Below are 23,300 nucleotides of genomic sequence, written 5' to 3'. Positions count from 1 at the left end.
GGGGCATGCCAGTGCCAGCCACTCTGCCACTAGGGTCGCACAGATGCCAACAAAGTTTCCCATACTGCGTCGATGACGTAGACGCCTTGCAGTGAGCCGTATCGGTGTGAGACAAGGCGGGGACCATATTTGGGAACTTCCATGCTGACAGAGGGCTCTGGGTTAGGTTATGCTAAGAGAAGCTTATGGCTAAAACGGTCCGAAATGGCTAAAACGCGACTGGAGCTGAAGTTCCATCCCCCGGAGAGTTCAGGGAATGGCAGGCCTTTGCAACGTGCATCAGCCCACCCGCCTGCCCCCTTGATCTGGCCAGCGCACGGCACACGCAGGGTCTAGCTGTAATGAGCTTGACGAGTTGTTGGGGAAGCGACACTACGTGAGGAAGAGGACACCGAGACAGTCCACGCGAGGAAGAGTACGCTGTGACCAGAGACTAAAAGCACCCACCACCCCCCCCCACACACACCCAGCCTGAGCCCTGAAGCGAACGGGTGGCCCGGCGGCCGCGGTACTCACCCAAAAATACATCATCATGTCGGACGCGGGGCAGGTGAGAGCGTGCGGGCGGGCGAGAGGCGGGTGGGGGAGTGCGCAGGGAGCGCTCTGGCCGAAGCGGCTGGCAGGAGGAAGGTCGCTTAATCAATCTCTTTGGGGGGTCCGTCTCGCTCACAGGCAGCCTGGCTCTCAGCCGCACAGCCAAGCCACTTTCCCTGTCTTTGCACTGTTTCTCACTTCTACTTCCCCCTTAATTTTTAAAAAACCTCTCCTCTTCTCAGCCACAGGGAAACAGAATGAGAGAGAGAGAGAGAGAGAGAGAGACAGCTGGAAGGCGTTCTTACTCCTCTTTTTCTTCTTCTACTTTCCACCCTTTCCTTCCCTTTTTCTCACTACTCACTTGGGTGCCCCCCTCCCTCCCTCTCTCTCTTTCTCTCTCTCTCTATGTAGCTCTCTCTTTCTCTCTCCCCCCCGCCTCGGTCACCGCTGGCTCTTATCGATGGGTCTTAAGCCACGCACTGTAGTACTGTGGAGCACTGAGGACCAGCCAGCCAGCACCTGGCAGCCGTCTCCTGTGTTCCTCAGCCGAACGACGCCGGTGACCCAGGATCCAACAAACGGTACTGTACAATTCAAGGTCCTAGAGGGAGGGGGCTGGGAGGGGCCACTGCGGCCGATGCTCAGGGAAGCCGGACCTGGGGGAGGAGCCTGGCCATGCCGAGCGTGGGGTTTTTGGGGAGACTAGCAGGTGGCGAACAACGTCCTCTTACATGCCACATTTCTGTTTATAACTGCGGGGCAGGGGGCTGGTGCATGCCAGGGATGACGGCTGGCGGGGCTCACCGCTCCCACCCCGTGAAGGGCTGCAACCAATCGGGACCAGGGCTCGTTGGAGACACGCAGGGCTCAGGGGTCTGCACGATGGATGACAGTGGACCACGGGGCAGGGCAGGGGGTATAAAAACCAAGGGGGAAGTCTGAGCATGCATGTGCATCGCTGTTCATCAGCTGAAGGAGGGAACAACTGGCAAACCACCGGGGGGGTGCTGTGCTAGCGGCCGGGGGGGGGGGGGGGGGTGTCGACATATTTGTAGCATCTCGCCTGCCTCAGCAAATTCCCAACCGTATCATCAATACCCGGCTCACGGACGATTAACCTCTTAAATCCCGCAGGCATGATGGAGACCGGTGCAGAGACGACATCCCCCCCCACCGGATCCAGCACACCAACGTGTCCCATCGCCAGCTTTGCTACCACATTCGTAGGTCACAGTCTACCCCCCGCATCCACTATCAACGTCTTCATGTGAGCGAGAGTCGACGTTTTGCATATATCCACATAGGATTTTGTGCTCTCCTTGTTTACATTAACATTTAATATATGTATATATGCAAATATTATAAATATATATGTTACATACATAAAATTGACTAGTCGCGGTAGATTTGCATTAATGGTCACATGAGCGCAATGCAGTTCCTCATTCTCATCAATCTCTGATGGGAAATAAAAATGAAATATGCTTCTCTGGTAAGTTGGATTAAAGCAAACATTTTATCAAAGCCTGAAGTCTATTTCAGGTCCCTGTCATAAATAACTTAAAGGAGAGAGCACCACCAGCAACAGCTAATGTACGGGCGGCTTTCGGGGATTAGAAAAAAGGTAGAACGATAAAAAGAAGCAGTGAAGAGCAGCTTTTTTAAAAAATTGAGGATCCGAATGAGTTATAACTTCTGTTAATCCCTGTCCCCCTTTTCTCCAGGACCCCAGTTCCCAAATATGGGTAAGGTGGGACTTCCCTTGCCCTCCCTCCCTTCTCCTCCCCTCGCTGTCCCATCGTGCAATGCATCTTTTATCTCTCATGCCACGGCGCTGGATGTTTAGGGTAACTGCCCTTCCATTAGGGACTCTCCTCATAAGAAGTCAGAGGTTTTCATTCCTTTATCTGTTACCCTGTCGCATGTAGTCCAAGACCCTGCCTCTGATCAGTGACTTCACTGATCAGGAAGGCCGCATCGCTGGGCCCTGCATTCTGGCCCTATTTGCATGCCCTAAGCAGGACCGTGAGGGGCAGGACCGTGTTATCCCCAATCCGTCCGTGACGCCACAGAGGGACAGCGGGAGGTGACAGGAGGAGAGGCCGCGTTTTAAGCACTGCTTGACCCAAAACCAAGAACCCATAACTTCTACACAAACTACAAACAGGTAAAGACCAGTGTCTGACCACTCGCAGGCCATTAGCAGGCCCGGCATCAGAGAGGTGGGCAGGCTCCTCGCCTCTCCGTGCCCATGCCACGGCTGGCCCCACGTTCGGCGCCTGCTCGTTCAACGGCATTCTTCTGACCAGCAAAATGTTTTTATTTCTCTTATTACGAAAGGGCAGATGGGCCAGGCTGGATGGCGGCTGGGTGAGGGAATCCTTCCAGGACCACGCGGCGGCCGCCGCTTTGCCCGCTCGTCTTAATTAGGAGCTACCGTTGGCAAGAGGCAGGTGAACACATCTGGGACGCCATATTGGCTGAAAACACAGCGGGTCTTGGATATAATTCAAGCTCCGCTGTCGTTTTTTTCCTGAAGAAGCAAATGAGTGAAATGGACATGCTTTTATTTTGGGGCGGGTGGCTACTTTATAGTGAAAGGAAATGCCATCTAAGTAAAATGGCCACCCATAGCGGAAGTCCGCGCTGCTGCGTGCAAAAAATATAACTTGTTTATATAATTAATTTCAATTCTCAGTTATCCTTAAAACATGACATTTTACGGAGGGTTGGCAGGCACAGCCACACATACGAAAGCCGGCCCAATCAAAGTTGCCTGTATATGTCTAAGCGCGTTGGGCTCCCGTGTTGGCAAAGTGTATGTGAAAATGACAGGGGGTGCGTCAGGGTGTGGGGGCCGCAGAGACAACCCCCCATCGGAGTAAAGCCCCGGAACCACGGCACACAAAGGGGCTACATGAAGCCTCTCCTCAGTCACCGGGGGTCCAACGCTGATGTAGGCCGGCTGGGACGAATCTATCTGTCCCTGTGGAGGAGCATCCCACAATGCCGGGGATGGAGAGGCAGGACTTTCCCAGGAAAATTAAGATGGGAAAACCCCCCCCGACACACACACACACACACACACACACACACACACACAACCAAAAGGTTTGTCTCATGGGGATTTTATTCCTAGTTTGGCAATGAATCAAAAGAACAATACGTACTCACCAATCCTGCCTTTGTTTCTCCATTTCAATTCCTAAGCATATTTTTGCCAGTTTCTATACTTGACCTCGAACTTTAGAAGTAAAGAAGGTTCTCCCATAGTCCATAGTACCCGGAATTAGAACAAATAGGCAAAAAAATGTAACACTAAAGTCAAAGTGGTCCTTCTTCGCTAATGTAACGCAACGGCGAGATGCACCCTTCGTCTGCGCTACACGCTCACCGTTAGCATTTCCCATCTCTACACTCCTTCATTTTTACGGTCTTATAATTGCAGTAACCTTTTAGACACTGAGCGCGGCACTGTCACAATCACGTTTTTCTCAATTATTTAAGAAGCTGTTAAAATATTTAAGGAATGCGAGGCTGGTGTGAACATCTGCCAAGGCGGGTGTGGATTCCCGCTCCAGCTTCCTCCTCGCAGAAGCAGATGTGCCGCGTTCTGAATCATTTAGCGCATCGTCAATGTGCGCAAGATAATATTTGTCGAGTTTTGCGTGGGAATGACCCCCTCACGATGCTAAATGCCACGCGCGTATCTTCATCTCAGAATGACGATCGATCCCTTCATTCTTTCTCCCCGCTTATCCAATACAGGGTTGTCACAGCCAGGAACTATCCCAGAATGCACAGGGCATTAGGCTGGTGTACCACAGAGTGGCCCACCACAAGGTACTACGAATGGTTATCAGAAAATCAAACTGTTTCAGCTCAGGTGAGGAGGTCTCCTCCCAGGCCGATGGTTGGCAGGGCTGAGATAACATGCAGCTGGGGCAGAGAGTAGCCCTTGCTGACATCACTCATTAGGTAGCCTTAGACTCCAGGCATGAAACCAGAGCAACAAATCAATCACAAGAACAGAGCTTGATGACACATTTAACTCTGATGCAGTAGCCATCATAAACTGCCCCCCCGCCACACACACACACACACACACACACACACACACACACACACACACAGGACTTGTTTTCCAGCTGAATTACGGAAGATCCTTTATCCTGTCAGCACCCTGAAGCCCCGCTTACCAAACGATCCTGCATTGGGCTCTGCAGTCGTCATGTAAGACATTCGGGGACAGACAGACATCATCCATCTTCTGCGTATCCTGGTCAGGTTTAAGGTGGCAGTGGGGCACAGGTACAATCTAGACAGCAGTCATGCCATCACATACAACGGGCAGTTTAGAGATGCCAATTAGCCTGACTGCCAGTTAGTGTGACTTTGAACTGCGGGTGGAAACCGAAGTGCCCAGAGGAATCCCACACGACACGGGGAGGGCATGTAAACCCCACAGAAAGAGAGCGGGGGCAGGGTGTGAATCACAGGCCCTGTGGATCTAAGCAATACTGCTACCCTCTGAGACACACAGACAAACGGCAGTGCCTATTACATTTTTTTGTGTTTCGTAACAAACATCCAGATTCCAAGCCTTAATTTTCAGCGAAAGCTTTCGTTTGAATTATTAACATCGCAGACTGCAAACGTTTGTTTGTTTGTAAAGATATCGATAACAAGTGGAAAGTGGGAAACCACCCCGGATTTCACACAAGTACCTGGAACCAGAACCATAACCCCATTCAGCGGTCCTGGAAGGCAGCACCATCAGAACACCCACCCAGAATACAACAGCAGGCACCAGCCTCGTGGATCGATAGCGGGAGGGGGGGGCAGGGGACTCACCAGTCTCGTGACGAGGGGCACCCCGAAATGCCAGAAGTGATCGTTCAGAAGGCCACTGTACACCACGTTTCCGAAGAGGGTGATGGTTCCTGATTTGCACAACCCGTTTCCTGGTTTGGTTTCTGAGATGGAGAGAGAGACAAAAGAATAGAGGGCAGTGATCAGTGAGACCCTTATCTCACAGTAACATCAAAGTCTAAATGGCTGTGCTATAACGCACAGATGCACAAAAACCGTTAAAGGTGAAGCTTTAGGAGACCACACAGAGACGGGGGCACTGTGACCCCATGACAGCAACCTGGAGGACATCACAGCCTTGATTTCACCCTCTTTGATGGTAGACGGGTGTGGAGCAAACACCGGCAGTCTCACTCTTTATAGCTGCAGCCTGCGGTCTCCCAGGCTACCAAACCCCATGGTAGGATGGCCAGGACTGGCGGGACCGCCGGCTGCAGACGAGGGGACAGCGGCAGCGCTCGCCATGAGGACGGCAGTGGCGCGATGGTGTTCAGAGAAGCAGGCTAAGATGGGGCAGTGGAGGGGGCGGGAGGGAGAGGGACAGAATACTTGTTTGCAGGGGGAACTACGTACAGCATCGGAGGGGGGGGGGGTATTCTTAGTATAACAAGCAGCCAGTAAAGTGTGGGCCTGGGGATTCACCCGTAGGACTGCAGACACCGGCAAAACTTGCCTTCCTGGGGGGTATAAAAGTACCATGGATCACATGACCAGGGCCAAGCTGCTCTTATTGGTTGGATGGTGCAAGAAATGCAGCAAATGCAAAAAACAGCTTGTGAAAGCCCAAGTTGGTGCTGCATCAAGCTCATAGCAGCCCTGGGAGCCAGAGGCTGCCTGCATCTGTCTGCTCAGGTACGTCTGCATGCCCCCCCGTGTCTACCCTGGCCTCTGTGCCCCCCCGCGTCCATCTACCCCGGCCCCTATGACCCCTACCCGTCTGCCCCGGCTCCAATGCCCCCCGCACGCCCATCTACCCCGGGCCCCAATACCCCCCATGCCCATCTATCCCAGCCCCAATGCCCCCCGCACACCCATCTACCCCGGGCCCCAATGCCCCCCATGCCCATCTATCCCGGGCCCCAATGCCCCCCGGACACCCATCTACCCCGGGCCCCAATGCCCCCCATGCCCATCTATCCCAGCCCCAATGCCCCCCATGCCCATCTATGCCAGCACCAATGCCCCCCATGCCCATCTATCTCAGCCCCAATGCCCCCCGCACACCCATCTATCAGCCAACTGCCTATGCCAATATGCCCCCTCCACCGCCCCATATGCCCCCAGCGGCTAGCTGCTTGCTTGGCATTTTCTAGTTGACAATTTTCTAGAAACAACGGTGTTAATAACTCATCGGGGCTGTGGGGGTCGGGAGGGTCTGGGGGGGTGAGGGGGGTAGCTGGGAGATACGGTCTGTGTCGCGGTGAGACGCACACTTACCCCCAGCCACATGTTATTAAAGGTGCTCAGATTGTCCTTGATTTACTCCTCTTTATCCAAAGGCTGATAGATAGAGGAATTTAAAAACAAGGGCCTGCAGCAGAAGGGAGGGAAATAACAATGTACCTCTTAACCTCTCTCTCTCTCTCTCTCTCTCTCTTTCTCTCTCTCTGCCTCTTATCTGCCACTTCAGGCCCCCTTTCACCATCAAGTCGCTCAGTCTGTTGCCTGTGTGTGTGTGTGTGTGTGTACACTCGCTCCTGCTACAGGACCCTTACGTGGTCCCGACTCCAGAGAGCGAAACGGACTCAGATTGGTGCATATATTTTTTTTGAACCCGTCTGTCCTGAGCCACTGTTTCTACACTTGGATCGGGGCCCCTCTGAGGCTACTCCTGCCGTTCCAGGTGCCGGTGTTTGTTAGCACTTCCTAGGCCGGTTTCTGGCAGGGCCCTGACGAAGGCCCCGACTCCCGGCCCGAGGCCTGCTCGGCGGGTCGCTGATGTCGGGACCTCGTTCCAACCCAAACACAGCGGTGTTACCAGCTCGTCCATATGGCCGGCACCCCTCGCCAGTGCCAGGACATCAATCAGGCCGAGGCGGCTGCGCCGTGGGAAGAGGTGGGGCGCAGGCGGCACAACGCCGCCATATTTATCACACCTTCCTTAGGATCGTCCCCCAGTCTCTGCTGCAGAGTGAACAACATTACCTGACCTGACCGCCAATCATCAGTGAGGCCTGGGCCCTAAGAGGGAAGAAGCAGGCTGGGAGATTGCTCCCTGACTACAGCCCCCAAAAAACAGCTGGAGAAACACAGTGCTTAGCCTCATAGCTCTCTGGGGGTGGGTACCGGAGGGTCACAGAGCCTGTCTGTTAGTGGTCTTCCTCATCTCGGTTTCCTTTATGACATCTGACTATGAGCGTTACATACGGCTAACCACGTTGTCATGGTCACAGGAAAGAAAAGCAAAGCAGGAGTTGAAAAAACAGGTTTGGTGAAAAATTATTTTTATATCGCGCTGCACCTGAAGGTTAATGTCTTTCAGGGCAGCCATTAAGCTGAGCAGACAGAAGCAATGAGGAAGAAAAATACGGAAACGCGGCGGGAACGCGAGGTTCGTACGTGCTGAGGGAAACGCGGCGGGAACACGGGGGCCCCATGAGCCAGGGAAAATGTGATGACGATGCGGGGTACAAATATGCCGGAGGAAAGGTAGTGGGAAAGCGGGGTCCACATGTCCCAGGAGAATCGCCGAGGGAATGCTGGGTCCGTATGTGGCAGGGGAAAATGTCGAAGGAATGTGGGGTCTGCATGTGCTGGGGAAACCTGGCGGGAAATTGGGGCTCGTATGTGTCGGGGGAAAAATGGTGGGAAATTGGGGTACACATGCTGGGAGAAATGCAGTGGAAATGTGGGGTCCACATGTGTCAAGGGAAAGGCAGTATGGCTTCAGTGGCTCTCGGCATACTGGTGTCCTGGCTCTCGGGATTGAAGGAGCTGGTGTTAGCCTGTGTCAGCAGAGAGGCCAGGCAGCGACTGAGCCTATGTCCGCGGCACGACACAGAGACCGCACTGGCAGGCGCGTCCCCGAGGACAGTAAACGTCACCCTGGCACTGGTTCTTTTGTTTCCGCCCGTTTGTTTTTATGGTTCTCCTGCGCCGGCTATCGCCATGGTACTGTCCGCGCCGTAATTTATTAATCCAAGGGTAAATCAATGGCTGATGCCCTTATAGATTACTCTGGAATCATAAACAGCCCTGACAGGAAGTGCAGAGTAATACAATTTAATTAAACTCCATATCCTCCCCAGCACACCGAGTGGGGAAATATAACCTGATTAAAGTAGCAGTCAAATAAAACTGCCTTTAATTGGCACACGCCGAGAAAGCTGTTTGCATGTTTATTTAACATTGTGCTGTATTAATAAAAAATTAAAGGCCTAATTGGGTAAACCCGCGCAGGCAGAGTGTGTGCACGCGGCCCTGGCTCCGCTTCCCACTGCTTAATGGGCCGTGACTGAAAAATAATCCCGGGCTAGTTTAATATTTCTGCAGCCGCGTGCGATGAAAGCTGTGCTTCCATTGGCCAGGAAGCGCACATTAAAAAGCTATTGCGGCTACCTGGGCCTGCTGAAAGATCCCCAGCTGGGCTGGCTGCTGCCAATGGGCACATGTCTACAGCACTGTCCTGGAGGGGACGCCATGCTGGAGGGGGGGGCAACATATTTCATGAACCAATCCTCAGCACTGCCTTGTTTTGGCTCATCCCACAAGAGACAGCTGGATGGTTTTTGCCTAGTCCCCTCCTCGCTGAAATCCCTGTCAGTTTAGCATCCTGGGCATTTGAGTGAGCCAGCCTCTACCAAAAATACTAAAAATGGGGGCCCCATCTGGCAGGTGTAAGGACAGACGCTGCTGGACCTCCCTCCCCTCCGATCGAGGGGCGATTTAGGACCCGAACAGGGATCGGTGTCAAGGCCTGATTTGCTACCAAATTTCCCTCCAGTGTGCCTCTGCACAAGCCCCGAACTCCACTAGCTCCTCACTACCAACCCACATTAATCTCGCACTCAGGCCCACACACTACATTAATCTCAGCACTCAGGACCAGTCCAGTGGAGCAGCGACAGCTCTCTCGATTCAGCAGGGCAGCGTGCCACACAGGTCTCATCACCACAATTCCACGCTCTGGCCACTCAACCCCCGTCAGTTGTTTCGCCAGATTCTGCACCACGGTTCCTCCTGACTTGGGGGGGGCGGTGGGGAAGAACCAGATCCCTGTACTCTACCTGTGTGCCTCACCAATGGCGTAATGGCGTAGAGAGGAAGCGTCTCTGACTTATCGATTGAAGGATTTAATTATTCACTTGCAAAGCCGAACGGCAGTGGAATCATACAGACCTGAGGTTTATTAATGCCGTACACAGGGTAACGCAATATGCCCAGCTCTCCCATCTATCCATGCCGTGCTTTATTTATAATGTGATACCATTAAAAGTCAGAGTACGCGGGAAAAAATGCCAGGACAATAGAATGCAGAACAATCCCTGACTGAGCAGGATTACTAATTATGATGCGAATCGGGGGCTGACTAATTACTGCACCCAATAGCGTAATTAAAGTCAGATTAGTTACTTGCATGTGTGTGTGTATGAGAGTGTGTACTGAACATGTAGCTGTGTGCCGTTTACATACGCAGTGTTTAGCTAACGCACACCCTGGTCCACACTCATTCCTTCCTGTGTGAGGAACCGAGTGCAGGGCACATGCACATGTCACACAGATGTGCAGTTTGACGGGCGTCGCTGAAAGCATCCAGCCAGAGGAAAGTTGACAATGAAAAGTCCCTCCTCCCCGCTCCATCCGAGGGGAACCCCTTAAGGTCTCCCATGCCTGCAGGCAACTTGTATTGGAAAAACTGGGCAGGAGGTATAATTGGTGAGCGAGTGGGTGGGGACGTCTGTTAAAGATCAAAGCTGATTGATCGCCCCAGACCTTGGAACCCGTGTTTTCCCATGAGCTGCCACACGGAAGTGTTCTCTTAACGAGCTGGGAAGGGGTGGGGGGCCTGGCACGCAGAAATGAGCCATGCGGCTGCACACGTGGGTGGGGGGCACGTCAGGGAGGCACGATCCCCCCCCCACCCAATCCTGAGTTTGCTCCAGCAGAGGGAAGAACCGACAATCCAAGAGGCAACTGATGACCGAGGGACATCAACATCACGGGAAGGGATCTCGACCAGTATACCGCACATGCAGCCTGTGAGGGTGTCCCTCATCAGATCCTGTGAGAGGCTCCCCCCTTTACGGCTTGCAAGTGTGTCCCTCATCAGGGACTGCGCATGTGTTCCCTTCACAGCCTGCGAGTGCGTCCCTCTTTACAGCTTGAGCGTTTCCCCCTTTACAGCCTGTGAGCATATCCCTCGTCAGAGTCTGTGAGTGTCCCCCTTTACAGCCTGTGAGCATGTCTCTCATCAGAGCCTGTGAGCATTTCCCTCGTCAGAGTCTGTGAGTGTCCCCTATCAGAACCTGTGAGCGCATCTCCCTTTACAGCCTGAGAGCATTTCCCTCTTTATAGTCTGTGGGTGTGTCTCCCTTTACAGCCTGTGAGCATGTCTCTCATCAGAGCCCGTGAGTGTGTCCCCCTTTACAGCCTGTGAGCATGTCTCTCATCAGAGCCTGTGTGTCCCCCCTTACAGCCTGTGAGCATGTCTCTCATCAGAGCCTGTGAGTGTGTCCCCCTTTACAGCCTGTGAGCATGTCTCTCATCAGAGCCTGTGAGTGTGTCCCCCCTTACAGCCTGTGAGCATGTCTCTCATCAGAGCCCGTGAGTGTGTCCCCCCTTACAGCCTGTGAGCATGTCTCTCATCAGAGCCTGTGAGTGTGTGTCCCTTTACAGCCTGTGAGCATGCCTCTCATCAGAACCTGTGTGTCCCCCCTTACAGCCTGTGAGCATGTCTCTCATCAGAGCCTGTGTGTCCCCCCTTACAGCCTGTGAGCATGTCTCTCATCAGAGCCCGTGAGTGTGTCCCCCTTACAGCCTGTGAGCATGTCTCTCATCAGAGCCTGTGTGTCCCCCCTTACAGCCTGTGAGCATGTCTCTCATCAGAGCCTGTGAGTGTGTCCCCCTTTACAGCCTGTGAGCATGTCTCTCATCAGAGCCTGTGAGTGTGTCCCCCTTTACAGCCTGTGAGCCAAGGTGTGAGCAGACAGTATACAAGAAAATCAGGGGTATCATTTAAAGAAAACAGTGACAGAAATAGTCTCCTTAAATCGAAATGCTTCTGTCAATATACTCCTGTTCTGGGCATGTGTGGATTAATCACAAAATAAGTGAAAAAAGCCTGTGAAATGCTGTAAAGCCCCCTGTCATTATGTGGAGAGTGCTCTGTCAGCGAATCCCGCGACCCGGTCCTACTGAACACTTTATGGCCCAGCCTGATTCTGCGGTCCGTGTCTGTAGAGATAAGAGACTCAATTTCCTGCCCCTCCCACCCCCCCACCTTCATTAGCCCCATCAGTAGCGATCTGCTGGTAGCAGGAGTGAGCCCTTTTATTCGCAGGGTGTCCCTCCCGCCCCCAGAGCTGCCTGCCGTGCATCAATCACACTCTGGCCGGTTTCTGCCGTGGACCCGATCGATGCAGAGCACGGCAGCTCTTTGATAGCGCTACTCCTAGCTAAGATATAGCGTAACTTTTTTCTGTTGCCTAGTCGAGCAATAATCTCCAAGGTCAACAGGAGTCACTCAAGACGGTGGTGATACACACATGTGTGGGTATGCGCTGCAGCAACAGGCCCACCGCCGGGTCCGGGGGATCACTAAATCATTAAAAAAAGGTGGGGGTGGCATATCCGGTTCCGGGCCACATCTGGATCGGGCCAGCTGTCCACCTGGGTGTCACATGACAACCCAGATTTCACACACTGGGGAGGTGCAATGTCAGTCCAGAGTAGCACATGCAGCCAGCCTATCAGGGGCCCCAGGGTGGCTGGCAGCGACGTCCCCTGGCCAGACGGCCAGCTGGTCCTGGAGTGTGGCATGCTGCTAAGCATGGGGCCTCAGGTAATTAAGTACAAACACAGGCCGGGAAAAGCAGGCCCCCAGATTTACGGGGCTTAATAATGCACACACTGCATTCCACCCCCCCGCCCCTCAACCCGTTCCCGGGACACTTTACAGGCAATCCCATAAAGCATTAACTACCTGACCAATCAGATGCACTCCATCACTCCAACTCCTGGCCCGCACCTTGCATCCACCTCCGTCCACACGAGCGGCCAGGAGGTGGCTCTCCACGCCTGGCGTAACGTGCCACCTGGCCTCCACGCGCTGCCAGGCTGACCGGTGGCAACAACCATGACGAGAGGGCTGCAATAACGAGCCCAACCCCCCCACCCGCCTTTCCCATCATTCATAGCAACAAATATGAGGGTGGGGGGCTTTTGGATGAGGCCTGTCAACCTGCATCATAATCAGCAGTGACTGCAGGTCAATTACAGGTTACAGGTATTACAGGTTAATTACGGGTGTTACAGGTTAGCAGACACTTTTGAAAATATTGCTGTATAAGAAAATGGCACTTATGGGGTTGGTAACAAGGCAAGCATCTCACCAGCTGCATTTGAAGAAAGAAACATTTGAGTTAATTTATGAAAGCATTGCAGACTGTAAAAGACGAGGGGGGAGGCATGGGTTGGGGGGGGCTCAGTGAGTAGCGGATTGTGGGTTTGATTCCTGGTACTGTGTAAGCAGTTATGGAAAACGGACGGAAAAAGCAGAGCGGGAAACAGGAAGGTCCCCTCGCTGGCTGGAGGTGGCTGACGGTGGTACCTGGGAGTGCTGCTCCAGCCGTTCAGTGGGTGAGGATGCAGCCCAATTTAGTGCGGGCAGCTTGGAGATGATGCCACTGCCAGCAAGGCTCTGAGCACATGAGGAGGCTAGAGAGGCTGGCTGGGCGGGGAATCGATAATAGAGCCCAGGGCGTCTCTGTTTCTGACTGTGTGTCATCGCCATGTAATCAGAGGCCGGGACAGCAGTGCTGCACCGCTAGGGCACCACCAGACAGGAGCTCACAGCTGCAGCAGAAAGTGGAGATCCAAGCTCATAGTCCCCCCCCCCCGCCGAGTTTCCCATGGCAGCAGTGTTTCCGGAGCCCCCTTGCAGTGGCTGCTGCTCCTCATGCGACCGCTGCACACTGCACTGTGCGCAACTCTCAGGTTGCCTAAAAAAAAAAACACGCTTAAAGCTAGAGCGAGAAGCTTATAACTAGAAAATGCTGGCTTAGTAAAGAAATGTCATTTGACATTAAGATAAATACAGAATAATGGCATAAAAAGTAACAATTTCTTTTGATCTCCGAAAAGTTACTGATATCTAGTTCGGTGGCTAGAACACAGCTTCTGTTGCTAAACCTCTCGTCAGGGGCACCTCTGCCATTCCATGTATCTGTTAAATTTCACTACCAGCTCACTTAATTAACTTAATTAGTTAAATAACTTGATGAGGTATTGACTGGCCAAACACGGGGTGCTAGTGGTTGAGTTGACAGATACATGAGACACATTTGATGGAGATAATTTAAGCAATATGATGTTGCTTGGCAGCCTGAGACTTTCGCACTGTACTGTACATCCTGTGAACTGCTGCTCAGTGAGCAAGACACAACCTGGACAGGATGCCAGTCCACCACAGGGAACACAGTCACACATTACAGACGATTTAGAAATGGCAATTCAAGTACTGCAGTGGGGATGTGGGGGGCCCAGGTGACAGTCGCATTACATGGGGAGAGCATGCGCCTAAACTGCATACGGACACGTGAAGAAGATCCGGTAGTATTGCTTTGGATTGTTCCTCTAATTCATTTGTGCATGTACATATATGGGTCTATTGTGTTTCAGCAGTAAACGAGATCAGAAGCAGATCCTGAAAAGGAACGTGGATGTCGACCGTCGTAGAGAATAAAGAACCTGGGTTGTACTGCTGTGCCGGGGCGGACACAGGCTGTGGTATGAAACGGAGAAGGATTTCAGTCAGCGAAGTCCTAAACGAGCCTCGCATTGTTCCAACGGAGTGCAGCAGCTTCACAGGGCATGTCTAGTGGAGTACTTACAAGGCGGTGTTTAAATACTGCCCCAACCAGCACGCACAAATCACACACTTACTGGAGAGACCCCTCCTCTCTCACCTTATGGGATTACCCCCAGGGTTATACGCAGAGTTACACAAAGAGTTTTTTTGCTGCTTTTCTGCTCAGGTTAAAAGGCATACGGTCTCATGTACATGTGTGAAGGGGATTAAGAGCCAAACTCATCACTGCTTATTATTCAGCTATTGGAGTGTAGTATTAGAAGGACCTTGTCCTGTAAAAAAAAAAAAATTTGGAAAAGGGTGGGTGGAAGTGGAGGCCCTGTTGCTGCCATGCTATCGAGCTCATTCCTGCACTGTTCTCTAGTGACTGGGAGCAGCCATGCGTCCGGATAGGGATGGGAAGGGGTAGGGGGCTTTCATTCAGGGGGCCCGCTGTTCCTTCACATAGCCACTCTAATCAATCACAGGGTCACTCTCGCCCACCCCCTGCCCCCCACCTGTACGAAGCGATGGACCAGTGAGAGCGTGGCTTATCCGGACCGGCCAAGGAAGCGCTGGCTGGTGGTGCCGTGTGCCAGGGTTAAGGAGGCGGTGGGGACAACTGAGAGCCCCCTGCCGCTTTCCCATTACACCTCCAGCAGGGAGGCGCTCTGCACACAGGTCTGACGTATTAATTACCCCACAGCACAACCCCCACTAATAGGAAACCTGTTATTAAATTTAATTGGGCACATAAATTACAGACTGAGTATGGGGCTCTATGAGCAGCCAGACAGCCGCGACCCGACCGGCACATCGCCGGTGCTGATTTCTGTTTGTCTGAAATAATTCCACTGCAGGGAGAGCTTTCGGGAGAGGGTGCCGCCGAGAGCCCGTGCGAGAGCGAGTTTTTAATCTGCCAGAATACACAATCAGACAACGGCATGACAGTCACAAACGAGCAAACAGCCCTGCGCACACCCGGCCATTCATTACGCCGTAACTACCCATCGCTGCTGCCGCCGACACTGCAGAGGCATGGGCCGGACCGGGACAGGACGCCGGCCTCCGCCGAGAGTCGGGATTCAATTAGAGCAGCTGCCGCCTACTGAGGGAGGCCTGCTGGCACTGGGGAGGGAAGGGAAGGCGAGAGGGGGGGGGGGCAAGGGGACAGGTAAGGGTGCGCGGGGGGAAGACAAGGGGGTATAAGCCGGATATGGTGGGGGAGGAATATACAAGAGGGGGGCAAGGGCAGAGAGGGGGGATACAGGGGGTTGACAAGTAGGTGCAACATGGAGGCAAGGCTGATATGGGGGGGTGAGAGAGAAGCAATGACGTAGAAAGAGGTGGTACGGGGGAAACATGGGGGGTGGAGGGGGGTAAAGAGGCTGCAAGGGGGGTAGAATGTGGATAGAAGTAGATGAAAGGGGGTACAAAAGGGATGACATGGCGCCGTAACGTTCCTTAATTAAAACACAGCATGCATTTAGTGCACGTGCCATGAAATGTGCTATAAGACGTGTCTCAGGCAAAGATATATATACAGACACTTCTCTACTTCCACTAGACTTTCAAGTTACGAACTTTCAGTCATGCGAACAAAGAGGACTGTCCAAAGTCCAAATTATGCTCATTGGGCTCCTGTTTCCTGTCCGCAACAACAATTGTTTCTTCTGCCCGCCAGTTCCGCCCAGTACGACTTCTGACCGCTACTCCCGCCGCGCAGCAGCGCAGCGTGCGTACTCCCAGCATCCTAGTTCGTTGTACTTGCGTATACCCTTAAAATGATGCTGAATGACGACTTACGAACATTTCAAATTATGAACGGCCGTTCGGAACGTATCTCATTCACAAGTAGATATATGATAATATATGTATGTGTATGTATATGTATATATATATATATATATATATATATATATATATATATATATGGATGTATAGGTGTTCTGGCGTGAAGGTCTTCTCTGAGAGGCCTGCATTAGGAGAGACGGGTTTTACCAGCTGGTTCTCCTCGAGCAGCAGAAGTGAGGAGAGGCTGAGGCCGGCCGGCAAGCAGTCGCTGTGTCAGGAGTGCACGCTCTTTCGCCCTGACTTTTTCATTCGGGCTTAATGATACGGGGGGGGGGGGATAGGGGCTATATGGGTACAGACACTGACAGGTACCAAGGGGAGAGGAAGGACTACTCAGCACAAACCACCGAAAAAAGGGCCCCTTTAACAAACTCACAGCCGCTGGGGAGGCACCTGAAGTGCAGCCCGCCCCCCCCATCCCATCCGGAAGTCAGTCATGTTTACCAAGTGCTGTGTGATTCTGAATGAAGTGGTGGGGGGGAGGGTCGTGTGGGGACGAGCAGGTACATTAGCATGCAGAGGGGGCCGCTGTGGAGCTGTGGGCACATTTTGTACTGGGATCAAGGAACTTCAGCAAATTTGTCCTAATAGTGTAGGACTTTATACAGTTTTTGGGGAAATTGGTTTGAAAAGGTATACGGGGGTCCCAGGAGCAGCTGCCTAGCAGGCGGGCGGGGGCCAGAGGAATGCAGATCTCATGCTGTGAGGTGGGGGGTGGGGGTTCTGCTCACCTCCTCAAAAAGTAAAGAATAAAATACACACTTCATAACTTGTTTTGTTCCAGGTAAGTTGCTGAGCTACACAGGTTTATATATGCGGTCAAGCCCCAAAAATACACCTGCGTTCGGGCTCAAAAGTGATTTATTTATACTCAAACTATTTTATAACCAATCAGAAGAAACAGTGATGGATACTGTAAATAACAGGACTGTATTAGTGCTAGAACGTTGTTGACATTTCCTGTGAGCCCCCAAAAACGCAGGGCCACCAGCGAGTTGCATCATGAAGAGAGTGCTCCACTCTGCACCGACCCCTGACACGGGCTCACCCCTCCGGACCCTCCACGGGGACCCAGCAAGGTGCCTATCGGAGCGAGGACTGCTGAGGCACCTGCAGTCAGCAGGCCTGCTCCACAGACCGTGCCTGAGAACCACTGGTCTAAACAGGCCATAGAGTATGAGAACCTGTGTCAGTGCCTGGGGGCTGCAATGGACCAGCTTTCTACCCAGCGTGTGCCTCAGCCTCATGCCCTACGCCTCCTGGGAGAATGAATGCTTACAAGATGGAAGGATGGATGAATCTTGATTGTCTCATTTTAATCTGGGAAAGAATGAGATCAAAATAAGTATGAAACTATTTTTATAATACTCATTTTGTTGGTCCATTTTGCTCTTTTTTGGATATACTTATGGTTAATGTATATGGTGAGACGAAAAAGAGGACGTGTCGAAGGATCAGAATATTAATGAGTTTTCACAGTCATTGACCAATCAGGTAGTGTTTCTCTTATGAATATTAATGAGCTTTACCTAATCATTCTGTAAGAAGAAAATTCACGTCCGGGGAAACCCGGATGTATGGCAACCTTGCACTTGCTTGACAATCTACACGCAACTCACACATTATACATGTATATAAGTATTTTTCAACAAAAGTTACAAAACCCTAAGCTAAAGCTCGTCAAACTTCAGGCATACAATGCAATTCACTGTTCACATGAAAACACAAGTAAGGTGTCAATGGTCAAGAAAGGAGACAACGGTTTCCGGAAGTTGACTTCATTAGTGAAAAGCGCGACACAAGGGGATAAGCGTATCATTTCATTAAGGAGCCTTGTAAATGCAGGGTGCTGCTGTATACTGAAAATTGGTGCCATTTCCTTCACTTGGTACTCCGCTGTAACTTCCAACAATGGGTCATAAGGGTTGCAGCGCTAATCCCAGACAAACCTCTGATTTTTGAAAAAACGCGCAGATGCCCGGACAGGGGCCCGAAAACAGGACATGTCCGGGGAAACCTGGATGTATGGGAACCCTAGACACTCCCCACAAAAGTGTGTGTGAGGAGTTAGGCAGGCAGTGTCTATCCTCCCCGGCTTGGATCTGGCGTTTTCCGAGCTGCTAAACCCCTGCTCGCTGTCGTTTTTTGAGCCAGCCCAATGGGAATAATGGCTTCATCTCCCGTAATTGCATCAGCTGTTTGCCCTCAGTATGCCGGTTCAGATATACATCCCTCTTTCTCTTCTTCCTGTAAGCTCGGTGAGTGAACAAACCATCCTCCGGCAGCCGTGTGCCCGCGGTGTCTGGCGCTTGCTGACGAGGCTGTTCCCGACCACCCTGCGAGCCACAAACTCACACAAAACAATACGGGAAGGTGGGGGGGGGGGGTTGGGTTGGTAGAACAGTGCCGGAATTCGGGTCCAGCTTCCTCAGGATTAATACGATGTTTTCATCTTATATGGACAAAAACACAAAAGTTAAAAAGGTCAGGTTGCAGCTTACTGGAAGAAGATTCGGGTGATGGAAATAGTGCTCAGATTTGTGGGAAACGAGGCAGGAATCGGAGCTCACTGTAATTCCATTTAGCGCCACACACTGGCCGAGGCACTGACGTAGCAATAACTGCAAGTAGCAGAGTCTGCGATGACTCCATCTGCAAGCGGCCCCGTAACACGGGTTATGGCATAAGTGCTATGGGCTGCTCAGCAACCCAGAAAACATGAAAGAGAGGCGTACAAAAATCAGACCGCGCTTTGCTGTGGCACGCGCGATCAAGTAAACGACAAACAGATAATAAATGGATGAACAGTGAGAAAGAGGAATAATCAGCATGTGAGAGAAATGCAGCAGTGCTGACATGCAGAATTTGGGATGCGTGCCATCAACAGGGGACATCAGACAACTCGGAAATGCAGGGCACACCCCTCAGCCAGTCGACGGTGGCTCACAGCCGCGGTAAAGGTAGCCGCCGTTATTGGTGTTGACAAGTCGACAGGCTGTTTACAAGATACGGGAGGCACGTCTGAGAGGGTTTGTCCCTGACTAAATCCCAGCGACCGTCCGAGCGCAGCTGCACGGTGTCTTATTTTGAAAAGGGGCGGATCCCAGTTACACGGTGCAAATTGGCAGCCTCTGTGCCCGTTCGCATCGCAGGTCTCTGGCCCATTTATTGAGGTTTTCTCCTCATAAATAATGAAAAAGGCTAACAACCCACAGAAGCAGACAGCGTGGCCTGTATGCCACGCTTAAGGTCACAGCGTAAATGGCCCCACCGCCCCAAGCCAATCCAGCCCAAAAATACAGGGGGCGAGGCCGGATAAAACTCGCTGGGTCAGCAGCATGCTAATGATACACAAAACTGTTGAAGTTCAAGAATCTATTTCCTACAACAAGGGTGGGGGGGGGGGGGGGAACAGTGTCTGCTTTCCTACGGTGAAAAAAAAAACTCATTGTGAGCTGAGCACCCTGGAGGATTAATTCCTGCCACCAGTGGCGAGGAGCGCGTGTCACCCGCAGGTCGGCATGCCGGCAAGGCAGCATCCCCGAGCGCCGCTTTGGAGGTGGCAGCTCACGTCCTCAAACCAGGGAGTCCTGCCCGGCCGGGGGGTAACACGTTCTGCGGGGGTGCCCCGCTCATTAAAGGGCGCCTTTGACAGCATTAGAGGGGAAATTAATTGAAATAAGCCAATTCAGCACACGCAGCTCAGCGACTCCCACACATCGCTGTACTCCATTGCTTTCATTTGTGTCATTATCGTTAGAGGTTACGACCAAAATTAGCCGCAGCCCCCCTAATTACGTGACAGTCGTTGGTGATTACGGCAGTGTGCGGGCCTGCGGCCACTCGCAGAGGATGCCGGCGGCCTGACCTGAGGTGCGAGACATGGGCATCCTCACGAGGAAGCACAAGCATGCAGATCCCCCCCCAGTGCACCTCCCCACCCACAGCCAATGGCCTCGCTGTCCTTGACTAGGCAGTGACACCTCATTAGAAGCACCGTGATGCCTGTCTTAAGCCGCCCTCGTCCAGCGGGCACGGCGAGAAGTGTGGGCTGGGATTGAGTGCGGGATGTCCGGGCTCGCCGACCACACCGGTCAGTCTGCCGGCTCGTTACCGCGCCGCCGGGTCGCAAGCCCCCGTTTCGCCTCACCTTGCCAAGTGACTCTCAATAGAGCATGCAGGGGCGGCTATGATTTATTGGACTCTGGACATCGTGGATCAGTTTCAAATAATGAGCCTGTTAAGATTCAAGTCGGGGGGGGGGGGGGGGTGGTTATGGTAATTATGGCGCTGACTAATTAATTTTCACAAGTAGTGTTTGTCTCATGTGTCTGAGGTTAATTGCAGGTAGGAAAGCATACAGTAGCTCTGACTGGGAGCAGTGGTTCATTGTGGGGGGAGAGGGGGGGGGGGGCTGTCACAGGTCGATGTGGCACGCCTCTCACGCAGTCACTAATTACCGGCGATGTCATGCCCGCTCGAGCCGGACTCAGAGAGACTGGGGGAGCAACGTCATGCTTGCAGGCTACACGCCATTACAGAGGCCGCCCCCATGCTCAGGACATGCGCGGATTACAGGCTAGTTGCGAAAAATGGCTGCGATAAACCCAACGGGTAAGAGCCTGCTCCTAGGCACGGGAACGCCGCCACTCGCGACCGCGTCGGTGCACTCCTGTCCTGACACACTCACTCTCATCCCCACGCCCTGCACGCACCTCCTGCACTTGCTGAAAGACATCTGAAGGTCCATGTTAATTGGACTTAGAGACGTGTGCCCTCGACACGAGCATCAATCGGCATGAACGGGCAGTCTGATTTGCAGTGATGGCATCATTACCTCCATGGAGGGTCTCACAAAGGCACTGGCTAATCGAGCGGCTTTGGGAAATCGCTCCCCTTTCACTGTAATACAATAATCAATCTATTTATCCTGACTGTAACCAGGCCATGGCTTGTTACACTGGTCAGCTGTATCCCACACTGAAAACCTGCAAGACGAATGGCTCTCTCATAGACCCTGCCTTCTGAATATATTCAGAGTGCCAGATAATATGCACGATTAAATTTGCTAAACCCCACTTAATGTAACCCTATCTGAGGGCTTACGACCTCACTGATTAGGGCTCCGCAATTCATTTGATACACAAGATCTTCTTCCTGAGGCCCTAAGTTAAGGGACAGAGAAGCTGCTTTAATCGGATCTGACACGTCACAGCTGTGCTGCCGTTGCCCAGTACGGTTACCCGCCTGAGCAGCGTTTATGTCATTGTTTAGAATGAAGGCTGGCTGATGGTGCTTGGCCCGTTTGTGCTTCCTGTAGTTGCTTCTCATCTCGGGCAGAGTGCCTGGCAAGGGAAGTGAAAGTACAGGCGGTGGTCAGGGCAGAGGTAGAAAAGCGCTGCTTCATTTATTTTGAAAAAAAAAGAAGCATTTATTCAAGTAAGCAATCCATAAATGTAGGCAACAGTTTCAGGCCCTGATTCTGATATTGCCACAACACGTGTTGAGAGTCACTAGCCGGTCAGGGGTTGCTGCTGGCCGCCTGGGGCCTGGGCCAGGTAGGAGATGCCCTGTTAATTTTTTTGATAGGGGGATAGGAATGGACAAGTAATCCGGGTAAACAATTGTCCTCTTTATTCCTGGCTGCTGGGTGGCCCTCCTGCTTCTCTGTTTGCTGCGTCTCCCCCCGGAAGCTGTGGGAATGGTGTCTAATGAGTGGACTGCCTTCGATCGGGCCGCGTCACCCCTGATCTGTGACTTAACCCGCCCGCCATGCAGTGGCAGTGGCAGGATAAATTACAGGCCAGCCGCCGTCCTCAGAGGCAGCGCCGCACCCCCTCTCGCAACACTTAATTAATTCACCAGGGAAGTCGGCGTGCTAAATATATATTTCAGTTCAAAACAGAGCGATAGGCTTTGGTCGCGGTCCGCGTCATGCTCCCCCCCCACTCCACCCACGGCAGCCCCCATCCTCAATCTCCCGCTAGTGAACTGAAGGCACGGATCAATAACGGTCGTGTTCAAAATAATTAAATTAATACACATCATAATTTTTTTTTTTCAGGTCACCCCACCGCGCTGGATGTCGACGACGGCGGCCCTGGGGGATCCAGAACTTTCCTGCGGCTCGGCAGACCTTGATGCCGGACACCTTAGACCCCATCAGCTGTGGAGAGGCTGGGTGAGGAGCTCTGCTACTCGGGAGAATGCCTTCAAAGCCGGGCTGTGCTGATAAGCTGGACCCGAGGTCACACCGCAATATCGCTGTCAGTTAGCGCTTGCGAAAATCTGCTTTGAAAAAGCACATCAAACTTCGTGCACGTTTGGCTGATTCTTCAGTGGCAAAGGTGTTGGTGCAAAAACAGTGGGGGTGGGGGGGAGCATCCTCAACGCTTTTTCTCTGTCCTGGGAGAAACCAGGTAAGATGTTTCCTGCAGAGAGGTGGAAGCAGGAGGAACGGCGAGAATGACTCGCAGGTTCAGTGTTTGTGGAAGGGGGTCATTTGTTTTAGGATGGGAAAAAGTATTGTTTGGCGGGACACAGCGGTCAGATTACCATGCTAAGGCTGCTCAAAACACCCAAAATGTACTATCTGTCCAAAGGTGCCAGTGGGGGGGGCTGCTTCAGACAGTCCGGTCAGCTTTATCCAGCCACTCAACAGTGCAGCATAACAGCCCTTCTGAGAGCACAATTCCCAGGCCAGCACCCATCCATTAGCATTATCTACCATCCATCCATCCATCCATCCATCCATCCATCCATCCATCCATCCATCCCCCCTTCATAGCAACTTACACACTACAGAGTTGTGGAAGCCGGTTGCCTATTCCAACAAGTACAGGCTACAAGGACACCGCAGAAGGGACGCTAGTCCATCACAGGACACACACTTTGGGAAATTCACCTGACTGCATGTCTATGAGTTTCGTTAAATCAGAGCTAGATAAGATTTTAACAACTCTGAGCTATTAGTTAAGTTCTCCCCAAACGACCATGATGGGCTGAATGGCCTCATCTCGTTTGTAAATTTCTT

General features: G+C 52.4%; 1 protein-coding gene across 5 annotated transcripts in view; it reads right to left on the bottom strand.

The window, feature by feature from the left end:
- Positions 1-23,300, bottom strand: part of rbfox3a (RNA binding fox-1 homolog 3a) — a 421,773-nt gene that overhangs the window by 129,524 nt on the left and 268,949 nt on the right. For all 5 annotated transcript variants that reach the window (XM_049015628.1, XM_049015627.1, XM_049015625.1 and 2 more), the window contains one exon: positions 5,389-5,510. In XM_049015628.1, the coding sequence (XP_048871585.1) occupies positions 5,389-5,510 (122 nt within the window). The remainder of the gene's footprint in view (positions 1-5,388; positions 5,511-23,300) is intronic.

Source organism: Brienomyrus brachyistius, chromosome 5, assembly GCF_023856365.1.
Source record: "Brienomyrus brachyistius isolate T26 chromosome 5, BBRACH_0.4, whole genome shotgun sequence".
Taxonomy (NCBI): Eukaryota; Metazoa; Chordata; class Actinopteri; order Osteoglossiformes; family Mormyridae; genus Brienomyrus; species Brienomyrus brachyistius.
The sequence above is the reverse complement of the archived record's forward strand: the minus strand, read 5'-3'. Positions and strand labels throughout refer to the sequence as shown.